Source organism: Lissotriton vulgaris, chromosome 5 (assembly GCF_964263255.1).
Source record: "Lissotriton vulgaris chromosome 5, aLisVul1.2, whole genome shotgun sequence".
Lineage (NCBI taxonomy): Eukaryota > Metazoa > Chordata > Amphibia > Caudata > Salamandridae > Lissotriton > Lissotriton vulgaris.
In genome coordinates this window covers 756,861,145-756,886,767 of record NC_141693.1, presented here as the reverse complement: position 1 = coordinate 756,886,767, position 25,623 = coordinate 756,861,145, and the positions used below count along the sequence as shown (strand labels likewise).

The 25,623-nt window shown below is 45.4% G+C and overlaps 1 protein-coding gene across 7 annotated transcripts in view; it reads left to right on the top strand.

Moving 5' to 3' along the window:
• The window catches only part of PHC2 (polyhomeotic homolog 2), a 690,492-nt gene that overhangs the window by 586,792 nt on the left and 78,077 nt on the right, over positions 1-25,623 (top strand). For all 7 annotated transcript variants that reach the window (XM_086922215.1, XM_086922217.1, XM_086922216.1 and 4 more), the window contains 2 exons: positions 2,706-2,905; positions 20,698-20,772. In XM_086922215.1, the coding sequence (XP_086778341.1) occupies positions 2,706-2,905; positions 20,698-20,772 (275 nt within the window). The remainder of the gene's footprint in view (positions 1-2,705; positions 2,906-20,697; positions 20,773-25,623) is intronic.

The window sequence follows — 25,623 nt, the reverse complement described above, 5'->3', positions numbered from 1 at the left end:
TAGTTTGAAAGCACTATATTCTTTAATGAGTTTCTCTTACCTCAGGAGGGTCTCTCGTGTGCAGTTGTGACCCCCAGCTTGTTTGTTTAACTCGTACCAAACAGGGAGTTCTTCAAGGGCCATGGGAGACGGAACTCGGCAATGCCTTCCAGCATTTGAAAGGCAATAGGTCTCGCATTTGCAAGCATTTAAGCTATTGGCATTGTAAATGACAATGCCTTTTATTTTTTATAACTTGTAACGATTTGATGCACACACTAGTTACTATAGCGAGAGAACTCAAATTCACTTTGCACGCTTGTGCAGTGTTCTAATTGTAAACGTTTTACCTCCGTAATAAGTAAAATACATTTCACATTTGTATTCCCTTTCTCTTCATAGAATAATCTTTTATTTAAATGTTTTCCATTCCTGCTGCCACCTTGTGGCAGTATGGAATATTATTACTCTTTCCTGGATTGTTCAGGTGTACCCGTAGAAGTGCAGGTAAGTGCTGGAAAAGCAGGGTAGGTGCTTTTGAATAGCCACAAATGTAACATAGTCACCCTTTTTCCACTGCATGGCCTTGAGCTCAGTGTTGGCATTACAGAGAAGGCTTGTCTACTCATCTTAGTGTCACGCTCAGAGGTATAGGATGTACGTACATTGTGTGACTTTTTGCCTGAGTCTCCGATCACAAACTTTTTAAATGAAGAAATTACACAAGAACGTCCACTGTGAATTATTCCCCCAAAGTGCATGCTTCTGGGATATGGCGACAAACTCATCTCTTGCCTTTGCCCCAGGCAAGGTGGAATGCAATAGTTCTCGCATTACTGAATGTTTGAGCTATTGGTGTTGCATTATTATTAGCAATGCTAATAGCTCAAACTTTAATAATGCAAGACCTTTTGCATTGCAAATGCTTGTTTTTCTTGTCTGTGAGCCCTCCACTCTTGATCTCCTCTGTGGGCTGCTTCCCTCGTCAGAACATCGCCCTTCTCATGCTTTCTGTGTTGGTGACCCAAAACAGCTCCCGTTTCTAATAACACTACTTTGTGCATTGTTATAATTTTTTAAAATGTAAACGGCCCATAGCATCCTCAGTCTTTGAATGGTAACTTTTGAGGGAGAAAATGGTTGCTCGATCATGATGTGTACTTGTGCCTGTTTGGATGCATTTATGCTCATTGAACATGGTGACTGACGAGGAATGACTGCTGCAATTGAGTGTTTCAATGAAGTCATTGCCACTAACCTTCAGGTTGTGTACCCTCTTGCCCATCAGGATGCAGCCATCTTAACAGCTCTGTGCTTGGAGGTTCCCATCTTCATCACTTTTCTCAACAGTCCTCACTCAGTGGCTCTGTCAGTATATCCCACAGCGGCACCTCCAGCAGAGGTACACCGTCCTCCACAGCATTGCATCTGTTCTCAGCAAATATTACTGCTCTTGGTATTCTCCAGCCAGCCACTTTGTTGTACTTCACTACATTTAGCTTTTTGAGTTAGGGTGCTAGGTTCCTGAGAATGTGTATGTCATAGTCCTTCAATATCTGATCTAAGTCTGCTCTTGATACCTAGTTGTTGCCTCAATTTATCAGACTCTGTCCCTAAATGTTTGGTCTGCTGTTTAGATGTGGCGCTCTGGCTTCCACTGCTCTTGCCATGTTTTTTCAACCACTATTTGCGACCTCTCATGGCCTTCTTAGTAGACCACTTGTCATGTGATTGGTCATGACCAGTGATGGTTCACCAGTATTGGGGATAGTTTTTTTTTGTTGGTATATCCAAACTCTTGTCCTCCTCACCCAAGGGGAATGAGCAGTAGAACTCTAATTTTGAAGAAGATAACTTTGAACAGGCAATGTGAGAGAGTGTGCATTTGTTAAGTTCATTTAGAAACCAAAAATGTATTATCACAACCGCTTTTGCTGTTACTCTATAAACATAAAAGGACACGTTTACACAAAACTAGAAAAGTTTACCGATAGTGTACCAATACATGTATTCCAAAAGTAACACAATTGTGGACCGTTGTGTACAGCGACATAGTCCCGTATTTGGTGTTGAGGTCAGTGGTAATAAGTATCAAAGGACACCACTGCTTGAACTTTCTTAAAAATGTTTCATCACTGCTCTGAAGCTTCGAGGGGCCGATTCACAAACTTTTTTGTGTGAGTAGGTGCAACTTGCTCCTAGAGAAATGTTCGTGAATCGGCCCTGTAGTCGGCTTTTAATATATTTGTAGCTCACATTTACTCGCTGTTTTATAGGACATTTTGTTTATAGCTGGTACTCGGTCTCTTGCTCTTTTTCTCACTAGCTGCTAAGGTAAAGTAGCCACAGGTTATGGGGAGCTCTCAACAGACCAGTGCCTCTGGAAGGTTTGCAGAGCTCTACCGGCCTTCCAGGAAATGTTGGTTTACCAGTGAATGTGTATGTCTCCTTTCGTGCTATCAAACTGTTACTACTCTTCTCTTTCAATCTCCTTCTCTATTGTCTCTTTCTGGCTATTGTAATACTTGTACTCTTAGTCATTCTGGTTTTCTCTACTTTGTACAGTACTGCTACTCTTGTGTCATTCTGCTTACTTTGTTTTGTCTTTCTCTTGCAATAATTTCATTCCCAGTACTATTGCTTCTGATGTGTTTGTTTTGTTTTGCACTGGACTCCTGTCCTATAGTCATTGCTCATGTCTTACATTTTTTGCTTCCTTAATACAGAGGTGGCCAGAGAAGTTGTTCATGCACATAACCTCAACAGCACCGGAATGACATCAGGAAACGGAAATTCCTCCTCGACCGTTGCTGGCACCACACCGCAGAATGGTGAGAACAAACCACCCCAGGCCATTGTGAAACCCCAAATCCTGACGCATGTCATCGAAGGTTTTGTGATCCAAGAGGGTGCAGAGCCCTTTCCGGTAGGAAGTTTTTCATTTCTTATTGTCCATTTGTATTTAATAAACCTATTTGTAACCAGAAAGAGTATGTTCAAGGCACATGGGCTGTAGATTGTATACTTTTGCATATATCGCCATCTGGTGTTGAGCTCGGATGTTGCACTTTGTTATTGTAGAAGTCTTTGTAGTCACGAGATAGGTGACTCCTCCATTAGTAGTGCGCATGGGCATCAACTCCATCTCCAGATTTCCACCATCAGGTTCGGATGTTATTTGCTGCGCTCCGGGTCGGTGTCGTATTCGATCTCCCTTCGATGCGCAAGATCTCTATTGTTTCTATCGCGATCTCCCTCCGTGCGTATCCCAAGTACCAACAATATCTTTGAGTCTGGTCGTCGACGCGGGCTGTTCGGTCAAAACCAGCATATGGAAAGGACCCATTCAAAAAATGCAAGTGTGGTGCTAAATTCCCACACACAGATCTTCACGAGGTCTGCAACCTTTGCCTCTCTCGAGAACAAGAGAGTCAACACTACCACTGTGATTCCTTCAGGTCCAAGAAAATCAAACATGATCGCCGGGCTCAACGTCACGCAATGTCTAAATCAACCGTCTCGGCGGCGGACAACATCTTCTATACTGGCTCGATGATCTAGAACCAGAGACAGGAGATGTTCAAGTCAGCGCCTCCGAAGTCGATAAATCAGACTCAGACGATTACTCAAGGTCAACGGAGCGTGAGTACTGACATCGACGCCACTGCCCCGAAAAAACACAAGGCTAAGGTAACACCTTCACCTTCACGTCTAGGTCGACACATTGACAATACTTCAGAAGCCCCGCCTTCAGGCCCGGCTCCGAAGTCCTCAAAGCCTTCAGGCAGCTCGGGATCGAGCCAGCCATCTTCGGCCCCGAAACAGAAACCCAAGGTACCGTCAACACTAGACTCTTCGGCACCGAAGCAAAAACCCAAGGTGCCGTCTACGCCAGACTCTTAGTCACCGAAGCATAGTCAACCCAAGGCTTCGGATTCCAAAAAACATTCTAAACCTTCAGAGCTGAAGAAAATTTCGGAGTCAAACTCCACCTAAGCAGAAAGAGACTAAAACCCTCCTAAAGCTAAAGACTACAAACTAAAGCACCACTCGGAACCAAAGTCCTCGGTGCCGAGAAAAGACAGTGGATCAAAAAAACTGTTTCATTCAGAGCCACCGCATCCTAAACAAAAAACACTCAATATCGCCCGTTAACGGTCAGGTCACTTCTACACCACCTAAAAAGAGGAAATTGGACACCTCAGAGACACCCGAGATACCCTTGAAAAAAAAAGACTCCGCCACTTCACCTATGAGGCCTCTCTCTCCATCTTTAAAGCTTCCAAACATAGGGGCGTGGCTAGCAGCCGCTGAGAATGGCAGCTGCCTAAGTAAGCTCCAGTTTCCCCGCTCAATATCTTGCACTATCCTGTGTCATCCATGGCCGTAAAGTAGTTAAAATCGAGCTGTGTCTTGCTCATTACCCCCGGGGGGAAATTCGGCAGACTCGGTGGCCGGGGGACCTCATTGAATTTCTGCTGCCATCATTTCACAGCGGGCGGGACGGACTTACCTCCTTTTGCGTGCCGAAGCTAGGGACTGCTTGTTGCCCTGCGGAGGACTCTGTCTCCCAGCATCCCTGTGCGGCGCCCTTTGACCGCGTCACTCACCAGCACTCGGAGGCGCTAAAACAACAGCATGCCTCCCGCAGCGGGGGACCTCATTGAATTTCTGCTGCCATCATTTCACAACGGGCGGAACGGACTTGAACCTCCTTTTGCGTGCCGAAGCTAGGGACTGCTTTTTGGCCTGCGGAGGACTCTGTCTCCCAGCATCCCTGTGCGGCGCCCTTTGACCGCGTCACTCACCAGCGCCCGGAGGTGCTAAAACAACAGCGCGCCTCCCGCAGCGCGGGCCAAGGTCGGGCACGTCCCGCCCCTGTCGATGGCAGGGCAGGGCCACCCCCCTTACATCGGACTCGTCAAGGACTTGGTTAGTGTGAACCTAAACATTACACTGAATATTGTTTGGGAGTCACTGCACTAATTGCTATTTTTCTGTTTGTGCTATTTAAATTTAAACTAATTCAAGTATGGGTAAAGGTATTCGTAAGGGGGTAGGAGGTCCCGGGGTTGTGGGCACCTTAGATGCCTTTCTGTTGCGGGCTGAGTCTGTTATCAATCATGAGATACAGCTCACCGAAAGGAGACTTTCCATGGAACCTCGATTTTCTTTAAGTAAAGATCTTATAGCTGGTCCCCCTCCCCTTACTGATCCCATCTCTGATCGCATGTTTCCCCCGGGTCGCAACAATTACAAGAAGTTATCCTATCGCCTGCACTCACTATCTCAAATACATCCATAATACCTACTCCCACTCCTCCTCCAGTAGGGCAGATTCGCACACGTAAGCAACATTTAGTGCAGGAGAAAGAGAGGGAGGGTGTCACTCGAGCCACTCAGGCAAAAAAAAGGAAAGCGGGCACTTTACCCCTATCTTCACATCAATCAAAACAAACAGCAAAAATAGGAGGGGTGGCTAGAGGGGAGAAAAAAATTGTTTTGGTGGACACAGAAGCAGGCTCCTCTGGTAATTGTGTCCAGGTACCCCCAGGTCAGACAGAGCCAGCTTCTGAAGACTATATGTTAACAAAACTGGAGGGGAAGATTGCGCAATGCTTAAACCTGTACTAACCAAACTGTTCAACATTGACACAAGGCTGGAAAAAATAGAGAAATATATTTGTCCTTTGAAACCGAATGCAAATAACGATACCATTAGAGGTTCACAGAAGTTTGGGCCAGTAGCAGCACCTGCTAAAGTGACATATTTTGCTGACGCTGTAGCTAGCTCTTGTAAAGTAGTGGGTTCCCCCTCTGCAAATAGTTGTAATGCGCAAGCTACAACAGTTAGGGTGAGGACCCCTCTAGAGCTGGGGAAGGGTAATGACCCAGGAAAGTTCAGGGATGATTTTCACCATGTTAAGGTTTTCCTTAAATTACCACCAGAATCCAAGCCCTATACTGTTATCCTTGCCAATGTTCCACCACTTAATTCGGGTCTGGAGGAACATTGGTCAGCACTTAGAAACAAGGACCTTCACTTTTTAAACAGTAGAACTGGGCTGGGGTAGCTGCCTCTTCCAGGAATTCAAAATGATTCGCAGAACTCCTTGGGTCGGGTCTTCCCAAAAAGTATGCAATGGTGATTGCGTGGTTCTGAATTTCCGGTCCCCGAAATTTGTAAAAACCATTTTAGAAAGGGCAGGTGCGAGACATTTGAGTAAGGATGGAATTTCCATATTGCCACTTGGGTTCTTCTATCGCAATACAATGTCGCATATTTCTAGTAGGGATTACTGTAGGAACGGGCCTCAGACGCAAGAGCCATATGATTTCAATGTCCCTGTTTATAACAGATTTGATCTTTTCTCAAGCTTGGAGGAAATAGATTGACTGAGTCATACACTATCAACTTTGGCAATGTCACCCAAACAACAAGTTTTATTTTCTGGGACTCAGGCAAATCTTGCTTTTTGCAGGCTGACAGCTTAGAGATCATTATAAACCCTAGCTCATATGTACCACATATCATATCTGATCATCATACAGAGTTTCAGACCCCTGACTCAAACAGAACATTAGCAGATGTAGACTTGGCCCGCATACTATTACGGAGTATGGTTTAGAAATTTTGGGGATTGATTCAGATATTCCACTGAGGCAGAATGTCCCAGATTGTAATCACCTGGAAGAAACGAATGAAGAAATATGGAACATTTTATTTTGGAATGTAGCGGGGGCGGCGATCAAAAACTAGTAACGATATATGGCTCGCTTTTGTTGCCAAATTTCAGGTGCTTTGCTTACAGGAGACATGGGCTACTACAACAATCCATATTGAGGGGTTTAAGACTTATTTTTCGTCTCCTGTTCCTTCGACCTCTGGTAGGGCTAATGGAGGTCTGATAGTCTATATCTCAAATCTTTTGGGGTCCAGGTCATTAACTTGTACGAAATGTGATCCTAATTACCAAATTATAGTTATTAACACAAACAAGCGAGAACAGCTAGTCCTGATTAATTTTTATAATAATAAGCACAAGGAACACCTGATTCCAATCCTAAAAGAAGTTCGCTTCAGCCTTCTGGAGATTCAGGATAAGAGTTCTAATCCACCTTTAGTGATATGGGGGGGCGACCTTAACTTATCGCCATGTAATCAAAGCAGCAATTTAACATGTGGTTTATCTGATGAAAACAGTGGTAATGTAACTCATTTCCCCCACACTATAAGTGGTGAATGCCTAAACGAGACACTATTTTTTACTGGAAATGGGATTTGCTAATGAATTAATCTCACCACCAATTCCTTTCTCGCAAACATTTAACGGAAGAGGTGCCAGTACCATCATAGATTTCATCTTTTTAACGAGTAGGGCTGCCCCCTGTTTGACGAACTTTAAGCCCCACGAAAATGCAACCAGTGACCACTTTCCAAATAGCATTTCTCTCTTCTGCCATTCTAATATGGGTAGCAATAAATCTGAAAGAAAGTTAGGGCCAATAAATGTGTCCATTGATAGAATTAATGGATATTCCCTCGGATGGGCTAAAGTTGATCCACAGAAAACTACTAAAGCAGTAGTAGTGAACTCCTTTGATTCAGTAATTAAATGTTTAGATCCCTCATCCTCACACCAGGAGGTTCTAAGTAACTTCTTGGTAATTACTAAGGAGATAAATAAAATACTGTTTGTAAAACAAAAAAACAATAATGGGAAGAGCAAAGGTTGGTTTAATCAGACCTGCATCAAGGCATATCATGCGCTAAAAACCGCCCTACATGCTGTGGAGAGGGATAGAAATCTTATTATACAGCTAAGAAGAGCCTACAACCAGGCCATAAAATCACGAAAAGCTGAGCTGAAAAAAGAACTCTGGGATGAACTACATAAAAGCTGCAGAAATAAGGACAGTGCTGCCTTTTGGAAAGTTCTTAAAACCGCATTTTTTTCTGAAGGGGGTCAAGGGCCGACAGTCGAAATTGCTATTGATGAAAATCACTGGATCGAACATTTTTCCAATATTTTTAGCTTAAATATGGATGTAAATTCTGTGATAGACAATAACTCCACGTCAAGCTGCCTTCCTAGTCCTGTATCTTTCCCCGTAGACCTTGATATTAATCTATCGGATTTTGAAAATGCCCTGCTGGCCAGTAAAGGAGGAAAGGCCCCGGGCCCTGATGGGGTTCCAGTGGATCTCTTCAAATGTAATATGGACTTCTGGTCACCAATACTGACAAGAGTATTACAAGCTACTTGTTCCGAAGGGCTTATCGACTCATGGTCAAATTCAATCCTAGTCCCAATCTTTAAAAAGGGAGATCTACAGAATCCGGCCTGTTATCGTCCCATATCCTTATTGGATTCTCTGGGTAAGGTGGCAGGCCGTATTCTTCTTGAACGCCTACAGCAATGGGCAGAAGATAGCAATGTACTGTCTGATCTCCAATTTGGGTTCAGGGATGGCCTGGGCACCATGGAGCAAGGCCTCAATCTGTCACTCCTGATGGGAAAATATGTGAAAGCAAAGGGGGGAAGGCTTCACATGACCTATGTAGATTTGACAGCTGCCTTTGATTTTGTTAGTCACACCAAACTTTAGAGTATCTTAGTAGAAATGGGCGTGGATATCTCTATAGTTAATTTTATCAGAGACTCTTACACAAATGCTACTGCCAGGGTGCGGTTTGGTGCAGGTGGGGAGCTCACGGCATCGTTCAAAGTAGAGAGGGGGGTTAGGCAGGGTTGTGTCCTGGCTACTTTCCTCTTCACACTCTATACCAATGGTCTTGAAAAAGCCATGCTGGAGGGGAGCCGGGACCTGCTGCTGCTAAAGAAGCGTCCAATACCCGCCCTACTCAACGAGAACGATTCTGTGATTTTAGCACGAACATCCCTAGAACTACAACGCGCCCTTAACAGGTATCATGTATTTATGGCTAACCTAGAATTAAAAATCAATATAAAAAAGACATTTGTAATGAGCTGTGGGGCTGGGTGAAAAAAGCAGAAGGACATCTTTGTAGAAAATGAAAAACTACCGTTACATACCGCTATTTAGGCTTTTTAATTGATAATAAGGGCTCCTGGAGACAAGCTATAAATGCCAGGAAACTCCTTTTTGTGAGGGCTACCACCTCATTGGTCAATTTTGCACTGAGGCTAGGCAAGAGGCCCCCGGCAGAAATGCTTCAGATATACCAAGCCAAATGCATTAGTACGGCAATATATGGGGCTGGAATCTGGGGCTTCTGTGGGGTAGACGCTATACAGAATGTGGGAAATGCTTTTTTGAGGAACTTTCTGGCAGTTAAGACTTATTTAACCGCACGCATAAACAACGCGACTAATTCAAGTAAATAATTATTTAAAATATTTAAAGAATTTACTTCACCCAGGGCCGAAGAGCCTCCTTTTGCACCCACTCAAGAATGGGTCGAGTCCATGGCTATTTTTTTTAATAATATAATTAAATCAATTTATTCCTCCTTCTCGAACATTGACTCTAGCCCATTCACGCAAAATAACTACCCACTTACAAAGTCCCCTTCTACTAATTGCAAGAACATTCCTTGTTTGACTAAATTTGATCCTATTACTGTTACTGAAATACTTGAGGGCCTAAAGAAGGTAAAATCTGGTTCCCCTCTGGACCCCTTCCCAGTCGTCGTAGCCCCCCCACCAGCCGCTGCACTAAAATTACCCCATTACTGGCTGACTCGCATGAACATTTTTAACACCGCACTAGAGCAAGCCATTTTGCCAACCAAATGGAAACATGCACAAGTCAAACCTATCCTAAAAAAACCTCCACTGATCCCACATTACCAGTTCACTACCTGCCTATTTCACTGCTACCCTACTTTAGTAAAGTGTTAGAATATCTAGTCAACAGACGGCTTACGGCCTTCATAGAATCCCACGGGGTTCTAGACCCCTCTCAGTCTGGTTTCCGTGCCGCTCATGGCACGGAGACAGCGGTCATTGAGATCGTGGACAACATCTGGCTCGCGGTGGACAGAGGTGATTCAGCTATTCTCATCCTTTTGGACCTATCCGCTGCTTTTGATACCATCTCCCACAGCATCTTGAAACATCGACTGTGGGAGATAGTTCTCAAGCCAACGGAGGGCCCTTCCTCTGATACCTATCTCACTGACTGCCTCACCACTGTGCGAGTAGACACTCTGGTCTCAAGTAGCCGCCCTGTAACCGTGGGGGTACCCCAAGGATCGATTCTTAGCCCTTTACTATTCAATGTATATCTCTCCGTTGGCGAAGATCATCAACTCATACGGTTTTATAACCGTTTCGTACGCTGACGATACCCAATTGCTTATCACATGCGGTACAGATTATTCTGGTACCCGTTCTCGTTTTAAAAACTGCATGATTGAGATTAGCAACTGGATGAATAACAACAAACTGCAATTGAATGCTAGTAAAACCAAAGTCATTCTGTTTGGCAATGCTGAAAAATCTTAGTCGCAAGATTGGTGGCCTCCTGAACTGGGAGCATGTCCCTTCCCAAAACCAGCAGTACGCAATCTGGGAATAACGAGTGACTGTGCCCTATCCATGAAAAACCATGTTAACCAGGTCACTGGAATCTGTTATGGTATCATGCGGAATCTTCGGAAGATTTTCAAATGGCTTCCTATTGAAGCCAGGAAATCTCTGGTACAGGGCCTGATTATCAGCCATTTGGACTATGGCAATGCCCTGTACGCCACACTCAACGAGGACCTGATTTCAAAGTTGCAGACCCTCCAGAATGCTGCAGCCAGATTGGTTTTGAATCTCCCTCCCAGAACTGTCTCTGCTCCATGCTTGAAAAAACTCCACTGGCTCCGTGTTCGTCTGAGAAGCCATTCTAAGATCTTGAGTATGACCCACAAGACTTTGTACGACACCGGTCCTGAATATCTTCGAAAAAAACTCAACTGGTATGTACCCAAAAGACCCTTAAGGTCTAGTAACAAATCATTCCTGATTCAACCACGGGTCCGTACCTCCCGTTATGGCCATCGTTCCTTTTCCTATCTCGCTCCTCTGCTTTGTAACAAATTGCCCCCCCCCCCCCCATCTTGCTATCCATTACCGAGCACAAACAATTCCGTAAAACTCTCAAAACTTGGCTGTTTTCTAAATAACCCTCTACACTTCACACAACAGCTCTTAACGTTGTCTACCGTTTTTGCTGCAAGCGCCTTGAGACCTAACGGTGTAAAGTTGCGCTATATAAAAACATGTGACATGACATGACATTTCCCCGAGGCACATCTACGTATAATTGCCATGTGGAACTAGGAATAACTTAGATCTCTGACACAATAAAAGCACAACCAATTCTATTATGGCATCGTATATGATCATCTCCAACAACAGAATTTAACTGGGAGATACTGAAGGATTGCCTCGTCCTTGAAAATGTTGATAAGATTGGGTGGCTCATGTATGTGAAAAAGTGTCTATTTGACTTGGGCCTTTCAGCGTACTATTATAATCCAGCGCTGATAGCTCAGATCCCAAGGAAATAGTTTAAAAAGCAGTGCATGGGGCATCTGGAAGGGGCTTAGATTGCTTACTGAAGCAATTAAGTGTTCGGAACAGTATAATCTAATGATCCAAACCACTCTAACAATACAACCATACCTGACCTTCACTTTGAATGGTAGGTTTGTGCTAATACGGTTTAGGCTGAACACATTCCATCATTTGACATCCTTTCCAAAAGTGAATGTCTGGACAAAGGTTTTGTCATTCTGCCCTTGCGACTACATATCAGCTCAGTCGACAATGCACGTAGTCTTGTTTTGCAAGTTCTATAAGGAGTGGAGGGGAAGATGGATAAAACCAATTTTAAGAATTTTTGGTTTGAGATCCTGTCTCCCAGCATTCTCTGCCTTACAATGTCTGGAAACAGAGTGTTTTGCGAAAAATATTGCAAAATTCCTGAAAATCTGCATTAGGCATAGGAAAAATCTTGAATAGAAATCTACACTGTATATTCTTAATGTGAATAAGGTTCGTTTTAAACTAGCTGTTATTAGCTTTTAACTATATCTCCTTTTTAACCGTTAAAATAATTTCAATTCCTGAATAAGACACGTTTAAATTATTTATTGTACATAGCAAATTAAGTCTATTTTTTGAAATGTAAATTTTATTTTTTACTGTACTTTTATGGTTTTTCTATATCCTATGAAAATCGAATAAAAGAATTGATTGATTTAAAGTGACCTGTTGGTATCGTCGACGGAGCAGCACTGGCGGTTTTCCGGTGCCCTGAGGCGGAGTTCGGGCCTCCAGAAGATAGGGGCGCTCCTGTCCCGTGGTGCCCGTGAGGTCCGTAGGTGACTCCAGATTAGAGGAGGACTCGGCGACTACAGTGAGGACGATCGGACAGGACCATGCCCCACGCTGGGACCTGAGAGGTGTGAGCCCAGGGGCTGCTGCAACTAATTGAGGTCCCGGCTCAGCGGCCTGGAAGATACAACGCACTACAATAGACGCCGGAAGCCTAGCGAAAGAAGAGGGCGCTGAAGCCGGTGAAGGGTGCTAACAGTCTGCTTAGCACCGTAGGGAAGGAACTGGGGCGCAGGGCTCGGCGCCTCGGCTTGGAAGAGGAAGTACGCACAGCTGCGGCCGCTGTCCGGTGGCCTGGTGAGGAGAGGGCGGCGTGCTTGACTACCTGAGCCCCCGGCTTCCACGGTCAGCTGGGCCATGTCCGGCCGGATCGCGGCCAGAAGATACTGGTGGTGCCTGTGGCTAAAGTGTGGGCCCGACAGCACTGAAAGATCTACAGTGCTGGGAACAATGGACCCGGTGCGCGCCTCGTAACCAGGCGCGTTAATACAGTGGAGCCTGCAGGAGCAGGGACTCGGTGCAGCCCAGGAACCTGGATGTAGGGGAACACACCCAATTGGCCTACTGGACCTGACTGAGTGCCCAGAAAGTCCACATTAGGCTACACACTGGCTTGCGTGACTTCCACTATAAATCTGGGGACCGCAGATAACACTTGCCCCCGGCTTGACTCATAGGTGGGGAGTGCAGCGATCTACAGCCCCGCTAGGAGGTAGAATACCTCCGCGGGAAAGGACAACCTATTAGGGTGCCAATTGAAGGGGGGTCGGCATTGGAGCTGCCGGTGTGGCAACAGACGCAAGGCGCCTGGCCTGGCCTGCCCAGGTGGGGCCGGAGGTGGGCCACTACCAAGCTGTCCTAAGGGCCCACGGCGACGGCTGGATACTGTTGGTGGAGAGTTCTTGCCTGTAGTATTTGAACTCACGTGGTCAACGGAGTGGTGGCGATCCCGGAGGGGGCATTTACAAGCAGACAGTGACATCTGCATACTCGCTAAGGAGGCTGCCGGTAACCTCCAGTTTTGTCCTGGACTTTTACCCGACATATGTGTCGTCGCCCTGCATACATGGCGACAGGAGGAAAGGGTCCCAAGGCTAAAGCTCAGAAGCAGCTGGCCAAATTTGCCTGGTCCAAGCGGGAGACAAAAGTGAGCCACCACCAATGGAGAAGGACTGGGTACATACTGCCCCTAAACAGAGGACGGAGCCAACCCTGCATGATGTCATGGCGGCGATTAATGGTGCAAGTACCTCGCTGGATTTGGTCACAGTGGAAGTTTCCCTTATCAGGGCAGACTTTTGGAAGGTGGATGAGAAAGTCAAAGAGCTAAAGATAGTTACCAACGCTTTGCAAACGGATATGTCAGAGCTTCAAACGCAGATGATCGAATTACAAAAGAAACAGGAGCGAATGGCATAACAGCTTGAGGACTATGAAGGCTGCGCACGCCGTAACAATATCCATATCTTAGGGGTTCTGGAGAGGGCCGAGGCGGCGGCTGCGTATCTACATGTGGAGGAACTATCACCAAACACCGCATACCCAAGAACTTGTCCAGCTACTTCTCGATCGATAGGGCTCACAGAGTGCCAGGAGGTAGGCCAAAACCTGGGGCACCCCGAGGCCCCTTATAGCCTGAGTATTCAACTACAGGGATCGAGATATTATCCTGCAGACTGGGAGATCCAGTCCCCCACTGAAAACGGACAGTATCGAGGTGGCCTTCTTTCCTGACTTCACGGCCAAGGTTCAGGCCCAAAGTCATAGTTTTCATGCAGTGAAGAAGGAACTTCGCGACCGTGAAATAAAATGCGCAATGCTATTTCCAGCGAAACTGAGAGTGGAGTTGGACGGTAAAACTTGGTTCTTTGAGTCTCCTGAGGAAGTGTGGGACTGGATGGAGGGGTGGAGCAGAGTGGGAAGCCAGAGGAGAGACCGCGCTGGCAGATAGGGCCAGCTAAGAGGTGGGCATACTGAAACTCCTAGAAGTGGCTCAGTGGAGAGAGATGGTAAGACGAAGGAGCTGGAATTACTACCCCTTGAGGACGTCGCAGAGAGTTGGAGTCTCACTGAGAGTGCAAGTATGGGGGGGGGGGGGGATAAGGTTCCCGATAATAATTTGTGCAAGACACTGCCGTTGGGAACTGGTGATTTGGTCGCGACATGCAGGCCTAATTGATGTGGATTTGACCAGGACTAGAGTAACCACACATAGTGGATAGCTGAACTTATACAAATCAGATATGTACATGCGAGGATGGGGACTGACTAACCCCGTGCATTTTCAGCATTTCAGGGAGGGGGTGAGGCACTCTGCCATGTTTGGGAGTGGGTAGTTCAAAATCTACAGGCAGGGAGGGGGGGGTAACCGTAGGGTGGGAAGAGGGGAGTGTTCAGTTGTTTATTGTCCTTTTGGTGTGCAATGTGGTTGTTTGACTTTGATGCACAAAGCGGCCATACTGAAGTGTAGACTCGCACAGATGACTTGGCAATTACGAGCTATTTCTCAGTTTTAATTGATCCGAACATTGGGGAATGGTGCTAGGGACGGCTATGGGGGTGGGGGGATAGAGATCGAGTACTTTCTGTCCTAACTTGGAATGTCATTGGTATGGGTGACAGGATTAGGAGGAGTATAGTGCAACAATATCTAAAGAGGCATTCCCCTGATGGAGTGCTGCTGCAAGAAACGCACCTTCTGTGTCAGAAAACTAAGCCCTCACCAGGTGAGGGTACAAACTCTTGGTTCATGCAGACTATACCACCGGTTCGAGGGGTACGGCAATCCTGGTAAAGAAAAGCACACCCCTTATGGTTCACAAGACATGGACCGACCGGGGGGGAAGGTTCGCAGGGGCAGAGGCTCAGTGGGACGGAAGGGACATTAACATACTCTTAGTCTATCTGCCACCGGCTCTGGGTAAGGTCGCCCTGGGACGTCTGCTGACAGGACTCCAGGCGGGCTCATTAATCATGGGTGGGGTTTATAATATAACATCAGATGGCACGACTGATCGACACCCACCAAGGTCAAAAGCAAAATCAAATGGGCTAATGGCTGAATTTACGAGGGCACTAGATTTGACTGTTGTAGGTCGGGCGCTCCAACCCACTGACAAATCATTCACGTATTTTTCTAATGTACATCAAAGCTTTTCTCGTATTGATTATTTCCTCACACACTCTGCCTCAATAGTGACTTTTGGACAGATCCGAGTTCTGCACAGAGGTATATCGGACCACTCCCCAGGAATACACACACTGGAAACGGCAGGCACGCACCACCATCACCCTTAACCCGTGGCTCCTACACATACCAGACATTAGGGAGGAACTCCGTACACAAACCGAGAACTACTTCACAGAGAACGTGGGCTCCGTTGACTCCGCGCAAACAATTTGGGAAGCCTAGAAGGTGGTTTTGAAAGGGCAGGCCTTATCTTTAAAGACGGGGTACATCACCAGGAAACGCGAGCTCTTGGTTCAGGTAGAGACGGACCTCTTCGCACTGGAACGGGAACATGCACAAAATCCCTCAGCTAACACTAGTCATAGACTCTTAATGAAGCAAGATGAATACCGAATAAAGACTAGGGAACACATGATGGCTAAGTATCGCCATACCCAGCACAGAATTTACGAAATGGGAGATAGGGCAGGTAGGACTTTAGCATGGCTGGAGAGTCGGGAACAAGGATCGAGGTGGGTACATAGACTGACAAAGCCAGGGGGTACAATAGTGACACATCCACGGGAAATAGCAGAGGTATTTGCAGATCACCTGGAAGAGGTGTATTCCCCCTCTACCCGATACACAGCTGATGATTCACATCAGCTCCTCCAGGACAGTGATGTACCAGTCCTCTCAGACGCTGAAAGAGAAACTTTAGACGGGGATCTATCGAACGAGGAGATTAGTAAGGCTATAGGACAGATTAAATCCTGGAAAGCAATGGGGCCATACGTAATACCGGTTGAGTTCTTAAAAGCCACTGCCTCTCGGACTGTGCCACATTTACGAGCCATGTACGAGGAGAGCTTGGAGGCGGGTAGGCTACCTGTGGATCAACGGTTGGCTTCTATTGTAGTTATTTACAAGCCGGGAAAACCAGCGGATAGCTGCGGCTCTTATAGGTCGTTTCGCTGATTAATGTGAAGCTATGGTATTGGCGAAAGTCCTGGCCAATCGGCTGGTGACGGTTATTTTTTCACTGATCAATCCGGATCAGTCCGGTTTTATGCCAGGGTGGAATACGGCATATAAGACGTCTAAACAATGTGATGGCGCGTAGGGAGTATATTGAAGAAGACGCAGCGGTGTTGTCGCTTGATGCCTCAATGGCATTTGACTCAATAGAATGGCCCTATATGTTCGCAGTCCTGGAAAAGGTAGGATTGGGCCCTAAATTTATATCCTGGGTGAATTTGCTATACACCAATGTGTTGGGACAAGTGAGGGTCAACAGCTACACATCTCGGACATTTAGGTTAAACAGAGGTACTAGACAGTGGTGTCCATTATCCCCGCTGATATTTTCTCTCATGTTGGAACCCCTAGCGGCATGGGTGCGTCGATATGTAATGCTGCGGGGGTTGCGATGGGCGGATGATGTGGAAGATCGTATATCCCTCTACGCCGATGACTATGCGATAAACTGGCATAAATCCAAATAGCGGTGGCAGAGGAGGGGTTTCGATATTTGGGGGTCTTTGTCTCTTCGGACCCGGCTCTTTTTTATAGCTCCAATATAGCTCTCCCACTTGCTAGACTACGCGCTGATGTGAAGCACTGGAGGTCTCTGCCTCTTTCGCTGTTGGGTCGAGCCGCCCTCTTTAAAATGTTGGCTCTCCCTCGTTTACTGTATATTCTCCATAATTGCCCGTATAGAGTCCCTGATTCTTATTTTAAAGCTGTAGAGGGCGAAATCCGGACACTGTTGTGGGATGGAAGGGTCCCCAGGGTGGCAATGAAGAAATTAACAAAAGGCTGGTACGACAGAGGCATAGCGCTACCTGACCTGCACTCTATTACTGGGCGGCTCAGCTTTTTACCATTAACCATTGGCTATACCACCCCCCTGATGACCTGGCATACGCTCTTGATAGGTTTCAAACCGACCGGTTATCTTGGGGCCTTATACTCAGTGGTAGGAAGAATAAAAAGAAATACTTTGGGCCCACCCTACATACACTTGAAATATGGAGCATAGAAATTCTCGTCTGGGTTGGGCGGGAGTCCTTTCTGTTGCAACGCCGCTGTCGTATACACAGAAGCTGGGCATGCTGTGCTATCAGCCTGAGTTTGACAAGTGGGACCTTATTGGTATATCAGCAGTGAAAGACCTGGTGAAAAGAGGTTCTGCACTTACTTTTGGAGAACTTCAGAGCCAATATCACCTGGCCCAAGGAGAAATATACAGATACTTGCATATAAGACACGCACTTCAGGCTGCGTTTCCGACCCTTAAGGACATACCGGAGTCCTCCCCATTGGAGGACCGCCTATTGGATGGGCCTTTGGTCGCCAAAGCTATATCTCTCACATATAAAAAGTTGAGTAATAACCTGCCAGACACTTTTCCAAAGCTTAAAAAGCAGTGGCAGGATGACTGAGGCCCGATAAGAGACGAGGATTGCAACTGTTCCTTATGTCCCCTAGAGAAGCAGCAATCACACTTATATTTAGGCTTATACAGCTTAGGATACTTCATCGATCATACATGACACGGAAGACTTTGGCGAAACTGGCGTCCAGACCTGATGACCTTTGTTTGAGGGGATGCAGACAGCAGACCACCTTTTATCACACTATTTGGAGTTGCCCAGCCATACGTATCCTTTGGGAGGGAGCCTCAAATCTTATGCAAACGGCTTTGGGAAAGGAGGTAGTTTTGACTCGGTAACTGGGGCTCCTGAACATATAAGCTGCATCTGATCTCACTGAAGTCGAACAGCAATTTACAACACTGGGGTACACGTTGGTCAAACGGGAGCTGGCGAGAGGGTGGGGGGGAGCGAACACGCCGTTGACTACCTTGTGGCGAAAGAGCTCGACAGGTGCATGTTGGCGGAAACGAAGGTCTTTGTAGCTAGGGGTTGCCCCAAAAAATGGGATCGAAAGTGGTTAAAGTGGAATGTATATCGTGGAGATATATGTGTGTCCCCTACGGTAGAATAGGAGATGCGCAGAGCAGCTGATAGAGATGGGAATGTTTGATGTATAGCTTGAATCAATATATGCACATGTAATGTACTGAATAACCTGAAAATTGTTGTCTAACTGTTTCTGTATGGCTGTCATTAAAACCAATAAACACATATATATATTTTTTTTAAAGCACGCTACGGCCTGCTGCAGTATAGAGAGGTTGGGGGGGGGGGGAGTGGAGGCCAGCAGAGTGATGCGATCTGTGGTGGGGGAGGGAATTGAAGCGCTGAGAGAGGCTTAATGAGCCTTGACAGAAACCCACATGGTGGCTGCGCGTGTGCACACACATGTGCACGCAAGCTTGAGGACAGGAAAAGCCTGTGGTAGCACATAGAGAAAGGCCTATCATACTACTCCAAAACAGCAACTCAAAGCTGTAGTTGTCTACACTAGAGGAATCACAGGATCCAGTTTCTTAAAAGTACCAGTCCTCAAAGAGTTCCTGGAAGGGTCAAAGAGAATAGCCCACCGAGAACAGTACCTGCATTGCTATGGAACCGGAACCTGATACTAACCCAACTCATGACTATCTCATTCGTGTCCATGCCAATACTCCAAGCAGATGTTAAGCACCTAATCCTCAAGACAGCCTTTTTAATCGCTCTCATTTTTGTTATGAAGAGTTACTGAGTTGCACGCACTAACACTAGAATCCTGCTTGCAAGCGCACAACAACAGGGTGGTTATGAGGACAAACACTTTAATGTCAACCAAACATAGCAATTGCTAGCCTTCTTCCAAGTCCCAAAGACACAAGCCGAAAAGGCTTTACACTATGCTTAAGACAAGTAGTGGTGTACTACTTACAAAAAGCAAGGGATATCAGGAAAACAAGCCAGTTCTTTATCTCATTTGCAACAACCAACAAGGGTGCATCAGTCACCAAGGGAACCTTCGCAAAGTGGATAGTACAAACTATCCAGGCATGTTACAATACGGCTGGCGTACCATTAACACAGAGATCAACAGCCCATGAGGTAAAGAAATAAGGGCCACACTGGCATTTATATCCAGAGAATCCATTAAAGATAGATTTTAGGCACATAGTCTTCCAGACACACAAAACATTACTGCGTGGACATCCAAGCAAACAAGGAGGCACAGGTGTGACAGAAAGTAATTAAACAGATGTTCGCATCTTCTCTCTTTTCAGCCCAGCTATCTGAGAGGGGACAATACTGCTACGTAATCAATGCACCTTGTGTAAATCCAAAAAAGAATTGCAAATTGAAATGGTTACTTACCTGCAGGAGTAGTTTTGCAGCTTGAAGAATTTGGTGTATTCACATGTGACTCACCCACCTTCCCGTAAATGAGGAGGAACTGAAAACAAGGAGACGGAACAGGAGTAATGGAAAATACAGGGAACCCACAAGGAAAGAGTTGGCAAGAAGCAAGAGAAAAGTGAATCTGAAGAGGGCAGCCAAACAAACAGATTTCAGGAGTAGGCTTCCGATAACACAGAAGAAGGGACTAGTACAGCAAAAGGTCAACTCTACCCAGCAAAAAAAAAAAGGCTAACAGAAGAATTCCGGGCCCAACTACTAGATAGCTAAATAATGCACAGCATGTAAATCCAGAAATATTCTTCAAGCTGCAAAATTATTCCTACAGGTAAGGCCAGATATATTTATTTGTATACTTTGGTGCTTCTAAAGTGTAAGCATAACTGGGAAGCAGTGAGCACTCTGTTATACTGGGAGAGGCTTTACAGTTGTATAGAAGTAGGTAGAAGGTTTTTCACATAAATGCTATAGGACAAGAGAAGCTGGAAGGTTTGTGTGGACAGCGAGTGATAGTTTTTGTGAAATTTCATAACGGAAGCATAACCAGTTTGCTTGTAAGTATTGTGTTTTTCTCCATCTCAGTGCCTCGAGCAGATGCATCACAAATGAAGGTACTTTCAGCTGATGCTGCTTCCTTTGGGGCATTTATGTTACAGTGATACTTTTTGATGTTCAAGGCTTTATAGCACACTCATATTAATATGTTTGTATGAGGCCCTCCAACTCCTAAAAGAGTTTTTTTACATAATGATTTTTTTATGTCTGTCACACTAGTGATTTGAGGTTTTATGACTTGACAATCCCTCTGTTCTGATGAAGTAATATCATACCACTCCTTCTTCAATAGACGCACAAGACATCAAAATCAGCTGTTGGGTCCGAAAAAAGGCACAAAAAAGGCGGTGACTCCTTAGTTGATGGGGTAAGCATTATGAAATATACTGAACCAAGCAAAACTGGAAATGAAACACATTTTAAACAATTCAAGTGGTTTTAAAACTGACTCATGCTCTGTGTTGTCTGCGAAAGCAGGTTCTAAATACTGGAATATGTGTGCCTCAGTTTAACAGAACTCAGACTCACTGCAGGTGTGCTGCCTGCAATAGCATATTCAAGGTCATATATCTTATCATGTTTAATCTAGGAGGCGCTGTGCTACACAAGTGAAATATAATAGAACACATGTAGAATAATTTTAGATTAGTCTCTGAAGTGAAACAGTTTTACAAACTTTGCCCTCTGTATATTTTTTCTACAGTTGTAGAATGGCTGGGCAGTGCTAATTTCAACAAATATATTTATAACACGGTTGTATGCATAACCATTTCAGATTCATATAAAACAAGAACTACACCCAGAACATGAGTATTCGGCTCCATGAGTGTTAGGCTCCTCACACCTTGCTTAAAATTCAATGGACCAATGACCAGCTATATTAATAGTATTTTCTGGGCTGGTTATTCTGCTAGCACGTTGCTGTTGCTTGAGTCACGATTCTTCATTATGCTGGCTTGCTGCTGTGTGTCAGGCAGAGGCCAGTTTTGCTCTGGCAGTGAAAACTGCAGTTCTTTCTCGAGGCAGGGTGTTTTTTTTTCCTTTTTAGAAATAACATGATAAGCAATGCATTGAGACTTTTCAGAAATATAGGTAGATCTGATTTCAAGCAGAATTGTTTGAATGGCATTGCCCAATTTTGTTTGCACAAACTATTAATCCTTCATCTTGCCTTCATCATAAAGATAAGCTGAAGAGTCATGGTGGTGACTGTAATTCTGAACTCCCACCTTGCTTTCCTAAGTTTCTTGAGAAGGCAGACTAGGGCATATTTGGAAATGGACTTTGTGGCTGATGAAGGGTCTTTAAAGGAGTAGTTGACATCTAGAGTAATCCAATCTGGGATTTTTTAGAAGAGGTTTGGATAGTAGAAGTTATGTGTTCAGATGACTAGCCTAAGGGCAGCGTGAAGGACTCAGTCAGTCAAATTAACTTTATTCGATTCAGTTAAAATCATACAAAGGACATAAAAACAAGATTATTTACAATTAAAAATTATTAAACAGTTTCTTTGCAATCGAATTAATTTGACATGATAGTTAAAAAAGAATTAAAAAAATTATGCATACTGGTTTGACTAGTTCATACATTTTCTTGTTCTGGACGCTGCCACTAGGAAATTTGCCATGGCAAATGTGATGCGTATGTTTCCCAGGGATTTTAAATAAAGCATGGCTGGTCTCACCTGTAGGAAACCAGCTTCCCTTAAAACAGGTAACAAGTGTTTTTTTCTTACTACAGAAAAGAAATCACAAAACATAACAAAGTGCAACGTGTCCTGAACTGAAAAATTGTCACATGTGCAGGGAGGTGCTAACTCAGGTTTCATCCAGGAATTAAATTTACCCAAATAAAAATGTATAAGATTAAACCTAAATTTGGTTAACAAAAATCTATGAAAGGGGTTTGTGACAAAACATAAATAGGGCTCGATTGCAGGGGAATTGAGTGAGAGATAATGCAATCGTACTGTAGGCTTTTGCAATTCTGATTCTTCTCGGAGCAAACGTTCCCTTGTCATAAACTGTTTTTTAATTATGTCCACGTCCTGCTTTGTTATACCAGAGGGAACAGTGAATAAATCTGGGCGACCCAGATCATTGAAGGATTTTTTTACATAGACCAACCATGGGCACTTAAAACAATTCTCCAGACTCATCACATCCCTCATGATCATATGATTTAACGTTAATTCTGGGTTTAACCAAGTCTTAAGCCAATATATCAAGGGTGCCAGTCTCAATTTATCCTGAACGTAATCCAGGCCAAGTTCCATATGAATGGAGAAAGTCGGGGAAGATTGGGGGAGGGACAGGAGAGAGCGTAAAAACCTATTCTCCGCTAGTTGGATTTTATCTATGCATGCATAGCCCCATAATGGTGCACCATATAGGGCCACGGGAAGGGATTTACTATTATACACCTTTATGATTGCTTTCATTGGTCTATGTCCCAACCTTTTGGCAAAACCTAGGGTAGCCATAGATGTTCTTGCAACCGCTAAACTTTTAGCTCGTATCTGAGGACCCCAGGTCCCCCTACTATCGAAAAGCACTCCCAGATATGGGAAGACCTGCACTCTCGACACTACCTCACCTCTGCAACAAAATGTTTTTGCTTTGGCCCTTTTCCCCTGGTGGCCTAAGACCATAGTGTGAGATTTAGTGGCGTTAACCCTCAGGTCGAGCCGGTCCATAAAGGACCCAAATGCGTCTAAAAGCTTTTGGAGGCACACCCCTGTACGTGCTATGAGTACAGCATCGTCCGCGTATAGGAGAGCAGGGATCTTAGCTTCTCCTACACGCGGAACGTCTGTAGCTGCCCCTTCTAGGTGCTTTCCTAAATCATTTATGTAAATTGTAAATAGCAGGGGGGCTAGTATGCAGCCCTGCCTGACTCCCCGCTTCGAATGGAAACGGGTAGTACATCTTCCCTCTTTTGTTACCCTAACTGCGGCGAAAAGGTCCCGGTGTAAGGACGCTATAAACGCCACCAAGTCTTCCTCAATGCCCATCTTTAGTAAGATTTCCCATAACTTGGATCTGTTGACCAAGTCGAAGGCCGAGGAGAGGTCCATGAACGCTAAGTACAAGGACCCCTCCTTGACCACCGTATACTTGGCGGCCAACAGATGCAAGTTTGAGCACTGTTCTATTGTGCCTCTCCTTTCCCTAAAGCCGTACTGAATGTCAGCTAGACCCCCACATCCTTCCAGACTGTCCCTCAGCCTTCCCAGAAGGACTCTGCCCAAGATTTTTATTGCAGAGTCCAAGAGGGATATAGGGCGATAACACCCTGGGTCGTCCCTTTGGCCCTTTTTAAATATGGGGACTATTGTGGAGGTCACCCATGTACTTGGAGGGGGTGATCGGTTTACAGCTGTAAACACCTTTGCCAGGATTCCAGCCCAAAGTTTGGGGGAGTGAATATAAAAGTCGGCTGGTACCCCGTCTGGGCCTGGTGCTTTATTCTTTGTAGTGGCACGAATTGCCTTTTCCACCTCCTCACTGTTGAAATATAGGGGTATGGCCACCGGACCCGGAGTGTTTTGTGAATCGGTGCAATCGCCCATATCGCCATACACGGTACTGAAATGAGCCAACCATCTCTCATCTGGTATCACACAATCAATATCTGTGTTGGGTGAATCCGAGAAATATGTGTGGTTAACCACTGCCCAGAACTGCCTACTATCCCGCAATATGTCAGTGGAGGTAAGTTTTTCCCACGCCTCTTGTTTAATACTGTCCCGTCTGGTTTTAGTAGCCTTCCTGTATTCTTTTCTTAGATTTGCGACCAAGGCTCTATCCCTAGGAGTTGTTTTAAGGGCAGATTTCAAAGCTTTAAGGGCCTTGGTGCAGGCTAGGTCAAACCACCTGTAGGGCTTTGACTCTCCCCTGCCACTATGGGCCGTAAGGTTAGAGGACACTGTATTACATATTGCCTGAAAGGCGTCCATGATGTCCTGGCCTTGAGAGGTCTGATCTAAGCAGACCATAATGTGATCATCTATCTGTGGGCCGATGTCCAAGTAAAAATCGTCTGGTACCACGTTACCCCATTTTAGCCGTCTACCCTGATCTATAGGGCGTAGGGTAGGTCCGGGGCTGGTCTGTCCTGGCATAGGTCCCATAAGGTCCCCCCAGCAGATGGTCAGAAGGATAGGATTGTGGTCACTAAAGGGGGATGGCACAGTGCGATAAGAAATAATGTAATTAAAAATACCAGGTGTCACAAAAATATAGTCAATAACAGTCCCCGGGGATGTCCCCTTAAATGTTGGTATTATAGGTTCCTCCTCCCGTGCTGTAGATTCGAGGAGGTTGAGGTTGGCCAAAAGATCCTCAAGTTCCTCGCCAGCCCTAGTATGTTCAAAATGTGGCGCCTCCTGATTCCCTGTCTCGGACCCTCCAATTGTAGTACAACCGAGGTAGCAGGGGTGGATATTAAAATCGCCCATTAATACAATTTCATAACTTGTTAGGGTGTTTTGGCAAAATGAGTTTAGAAAGGCATCCAATTTTGAAATATTATCGCCCCCAAACTCCATGTTAACAGAATTGTAGAAATTAATAAACAGGATGCTCTTTGCCGTACCAATTTGCCTTTCCACTATTAAACAGTTTGGAGATTCATAATTGATCTGTTTCAGAGATCCACTAAGGTCAAGGGAAAAAAGAGTCAAAAGACCACCCCTCGCTCTGCCCGAGTTACTGGGACAAGCTGCGACTGAAAAGCCTGAGTAGCCATCCAGCCAAAAACTTGAAGACATATCCCACGTTTCCTGCAAGGCAATGACCTTATGGTCTGAAACAAATGAGACCCAATCAGTGTCACTGATTTTTGAGGTGATTCCCGCAATGTTCCAGCTGAGTATTTTGCAGCCTGCTTCCTTCGTAGCTAGCATGTTGGTCCTTAAGGTCTCCGGGGGCGTAATAGGCTCATCCCTTGTTAGTCAGTCCATCTCATCCAGACCAGATAGGGGGGAAAACTGGTTGCTTATGCTCACGCTTATCCCCTCCTCCATGGGTACTACCTGTGGAGCGTGGTGTGGCGTAGTGGAGGGGGCCGGGCAAGATATTACTGGTTGCAGTTGAGTGAATTCTTTTGGGCTTCTTCTTGCCGCTGCTAACCTTCTGTCCTGCCATCTTGCTTGGTAAGTTATGTAAGGTTTGTGGCTGGATATTGGTTGATAGAAAAAGCCCAAAGGCACGGGTCT